The sequence below is a fragment of the Cannabis sativa genome, chromosome 3 (genome assembly GCF_029168945.1).
Source record: "Cannabis sativa cultivar Pink pepper isolate KNU-18-1 chromosome 3, ASM2916894v1, whole genome shotgun sequence".
Classification (NCBI taxonomy): Eukaryota; Viridiplantae; Streptophyta; class Magnoliopsida; order Rosales; family Cannabaceae; genus Cannabis; species Cannabis sativa.
In genome coordinates this window covers 4,129,921-4,134,508 of record NC_083603.1, presented here as the reverse complement: position 1 = coordinate 4,134,508, position 4,588 = coordinate 4,129,921, and the positions used below count along the sequence as shown (strand labels likewise).

Here is a 4,588-nt window from a genome sequence, read left to right as displayed (position 1 = left end):
TGTAAAGTTACAATTTCTTTTTGGATAATTATTAATTATGGGAAAAGAAAAATCTTGGTTGCCAAGTTTTGAAAAGTCTTTTTAAGGAAGCTTTGAAATGTCTTTGTCTCCAAGTTGTCTTGATGCTAAGTTTTGTAACTTTATATATATGTGTATTTGTGTGAGAGGTGTGTGTGAAAAAAAAAATTGTGAGCTGTGAAAAAGAGAAGTGTGTGAGTTTTTATGTGGTGAGAGTGAATAAGAAGCAAATGATATATTGAGATTTGGATGGAGAGATTGAGATAGAAAGTTTATGTAATTTTGAAGTGATAAGTGAAATATTTATCTCTTTATAAGTCTGGTAGTTTTACCAAACTGAATAAATTATGTTACTTCGTTTTTTTTGTTATTTTGCTACACTTAAAGTTTATCGTTTTTTCCAATACTACTACTATTAGGGAAGTGTAATATTATTTTTCCTTTTCAAACAAAAATAATAATAATAAGAGCCCTAATAATAGTAATATATTTTTTTTTCTAACAAAAAACTCTCGTGTAAAAAATAATAATAAATATTTATTTAATTTTTAAAATATAAATTAATTTTTTTTTATTATTATTATCATTATTTTGATTGGACGTGGAAAATAGTGGACCACTTAATAATATTGTGGATGACACGCGGCCATTCTATGCAATAAACATTATCCTTTCTCCAAAAATACATTTTTGATATATTTTTTTTGCATTAAATATAATTTAAAATTAATACTTTTTTTTCTCCAAATTTAATTTTAAAATATTCTACAATATACCTTTTAAAAAAGAGTTTATTCATATATTTTTTATTTATTTCGATAACTGGAAGAAATTTTATAATCATTTTATGTTGTAATTATTAAGAATATTCTGCAAAATTTTAAAAAATTCAAAAAAATTAATATACTAAAAAATATGTTTTAAAGTTTAAATAATATATTTTATACGCATATAAAATAAAAAAATTTTGTGTGTAATAAATTATTTGAACTATATTATTAATGTGTTAAATTTTTCTAAATTTTACAGAATATTTTAAATAATTACAACTTAAATAATTATAAAAAAATTAAACTAAAAAATTCTCTCAAATACCGGAATGTCCGTACTTTAATTTTTAGTGATTGCTACTATTATTGGTTTTGGTTTATATCACCACACCACATTTGAGGCAAATTCACAAACCACACAAAGCTTTCACCTTTACAAAAATCTCTTCTTTCTTTTATGGCGTTGAGAGTGTTCTTCATTAGCTTCTCCGAAAATTGGCCTCTAAAATGCTCTCTCTCTTCCATCCATGCTTTCTGGTATGTTGTCAAATCCTAAAGATGCAAACTTTAATTATATTAACTTCTTATTTAGATGTTTTTCATTGCTGAAGCTGAGATATTGGAAGAACTTTTATCAATTTCTAGAAAATATTTGTTGTACTAATTTATCTTTATGAGTAAAGTTAAGTTCTTTTTATACAATATCCATAATTGTAATTGATTTCAAAGTTGAGATTTTTCTAAATTTTCTTTCACCCCAGATTGTTATTTCAGGAATTTGAGGTGAACCCAGTTAGGATTTTGTAGATATTTCTGTGACCCAGATTGAGATTTCATGGATACTTTACTTAAAACTCATAACAAGCTTGAATTCTTGCATCCACTTAATGGGTTTTATTCAGAGAAATTGAGCAATTCATACCCAACAACAACACCTAAGCTTCATGAGCTTAGATTTGGTGTTAAGAAATCTAACCCCAAATGGAGTAAGACTACTTGTGTTAGGGCTAGTAGTACTAGTAGTGCTCTATTAGAACTTGTGCCAGGAACCAAAAAGGAGAATCTTGATTTTGAGCTTCCTTTGTATGACCCATCAAAGGGTGTTGTAGTGGACCTTGCTGTTGTTGGTGGCGGTCCAGCGGGGTTAGCCGTGGCGCAGCAAGTATCCGAAGCAGGGCTTTCGGTTTGTTCCATTGACCCTTGTCCAAAATTGATTTGGCCTAACAATTATGGTGTTTGGGTTGATGAATTTGAGGCCATGGATTTGCTTGATTGTCTTGACACTACTTGGTCTGGTGCTGTTGTGTATATAAGTGAAAATTCCAAGAAGGATTTAGATAGGCCTTATGGGAGGGTCAATAGGAAGTTACTTAAGTCAAAAATGCTCCAAAAGTGTATATCAAATGGTGTTAAGTTTCATCAAGCTAAAGTTATTAAGGTTATACATGAGGAAACTAAATCATTTTTGATTTGTAATGATGGTGTTACTATTCAAGCTTCTGTTGTTCTTGATGCCACTGGTTTCTCTAGATGTCTTGTACAATATGATAAGCCTTATAATCCAGGTTACCAAGTTGCTTATGGGATTTTAGCTGAGGTTGATAGTCACCCATTTGATGTAGATAAAATGGTTTTTATGGATTGGAGAGATTCTCATCTCAACAACAATTTGGAGTTAAAAGAGAGTAATAGTAAAATCCCTACTTTTCTATATGCAATGCCCTTTTCGAAAAACAGGATATTTCTTGAAGAAACATCTTTAGTAGCTCGACCCGGATTACCTATGAGGGATATTCAAGAAAGAATGGTGGCTAGGTTAAAGCATTTGGGGATAAATGTGAAGAGCATTGAAGAAGATGAGCATTGTGTTATTCCAATGGGCGGGCCACTTCCCGTGCTTCCTCAAAGAGTTGTTGGTATCGGTGGTACAGCTGGGATGGTTCACCCTTCAACCGGTTATATGGTAGCAAGAACCTTGGCTGCAGCTCCTATTGTTGCTAATTCCATAGTTCGGTATTTGGGATCTGATGGAGGCCTTTCGGGACATCAATTGTCCACCGAAGTTTGGAAAGATCTATGGCCGATAGAAAGGAGGAGACAAAGGGAGTTCTTCTGTTTCGGTATGGATATTCTTCTTAAACTTGATTTGCCAGCCACAAGAAGGTTTTTTGATGCATTTTTCGATCTAGAACCTCATTATTGGCACGGGTTCTTGTCGTCTAGACTATTCCTTCCCGAGCTTTTACTATTCGGGCTTTCTCTGTTTTCTCATGCCTCCAATACTAGTAGAATAGAAATCATGGCTAAGGGAACTGTTCCTTTGGTAAACATGGTCAATAATCTGATACAAGATAGAGATTAGGAAGGATTGAATACGATGATATTCAATTGTTTGTTGTATGCTAATTGTGTTTATAATATGCACTTTTTTCTCTACAGATTTTTGATGCTGTTGCTTGTAAAATTGTGAATCATATCAGCTGTAATGCATTTGATCATAAATGTATATTCAATCATGTGGTTGTAACAAATGTTATTGAAAGAGAAAATAATCCATGCATCATGTTGATTTGATTTATGAAAATTATTAGTGACTTCAAAATTTCATGATCATAAAGGTGAAGGGACAATTTTTTAATTACATGGTGTGTTGTTTGGAAAGGAAAGTAATTAAATCTAAGGGCTTATATTGCCAAAGTTAATTAAGTTGTAAAGAATATTAAAGCAACTTAAAAAATGAAAATCAAAAGTAGATGATAAGGGAGACTTTCATCAAAGGAACTCAAACAATTTATTATTACAAATTAATTAAAGCTTAAAACTAAAAAGAATGTGTTCACTAAACTTTTAAGAAATTGTTTTTTTAAAATGTAATTTGCGATGTAAATGTTTAAGTTTAATTTACGGTTGTAGATAAATATTTAAATTTAATTTTTGATGGTAATAATACTTAAATTATATTTTTAAAATTTTCGTAAGTATCTGACCGTTAAGTGTCAAGTCATTATTCACGTGTCATTTTCTTATTAATATATTTAAATTAATTTTTAAATAAAAAAATAATAAATTAATGACATGAACTAATCAGGAATTACCACGTAACTATTAATTTAATACTTAACGATTAGGTACTTACAGAAGTTACGAAAATATAGCTTAAGTATAATTACTGTAAAAAATTAAACTTAAGTATTTATCTATTACCGAAGATTAAACTTAAATGTAATTACTCTTTAAAAATGGTATATAATTTGTTAATTTATTTATATCCACAAAAGTCCAAATATAAACTTTTTGGGCTCTTTTTTTCAGATGTTCATAAAGTCCAATATAAACCATAAAAAACTCATAAAAATATCCAAAAAAATCCAAATACAAACCATAAACACATTTGTCAAACATAAAATTCTAAATTAGAAAGTTACAAACCATAACAAATATCATTTAAAGACACTTTGAGGAAATCTAACAAGTAGTCATGTGAATTCAGTACCAAGGTTCTTCTCTGTAGATTGAAGATGAGGATGAAGATTGAGAATTACTTGAAGCATCATCTACAATATCATTAATATAAACATAAATATTAGATTATATAACATACAATAGTTATAAATATTAATAAATTAAAAAAAAAAAATTTACCAGGCTAAAGATATTTCGAAGTCTCCAACACTTCCGCTTCATCTATATATTCTCGAACAATAATTGGTTGATGTGATTCGCTCCACCAATTTTTCAAACAAAATAAAGCTTCCACTATTTTTGGATTTAGAGAGCTCTTAAGAGGATCTAAAATTTGA

At 29.4% G+C, this 4,588-nt stretch overlaps 1 protein-coding gene across 1 annotated transcript; it reads left to right on the top strand.

Moving 5' to 3' along the window:
- The first annotated feature begins 1,128 nt into the window (after positions 1-1,128).
- Positions 1,129-3,319, top strand: LOC115709943 (lycopene beta cyclase, chloroplastic/chromoplastic). The gene is made up of 2 exons (XM_030638211.2): positions 1,129-1,325; positions 1,550-3,319. Exon 2 carries the CDS (start codon positions 1,624-1,626, stop codon positions 3,148-3,150), a length of 1,527 nt encoding a protein of 508 aa, XP_030494071.2. The 5' UTR covers positions 1,129-1,325; positions 1,550-1,623; the 3' UTR covers positions 3,151-3,319.
- Positions 3,320-4,588: the final 1,269 nt, after the last annotated feature.

Bases quoted from the DNA above. Each gene is read 5' to 3' on its own strand.
- LOC115709943 (XM_030638211.2), top strand. From the start codon at position 1,624: ATGGATACTTTACTTAAAACTCATAACAAGCTTGAATTCTTGCATCCA.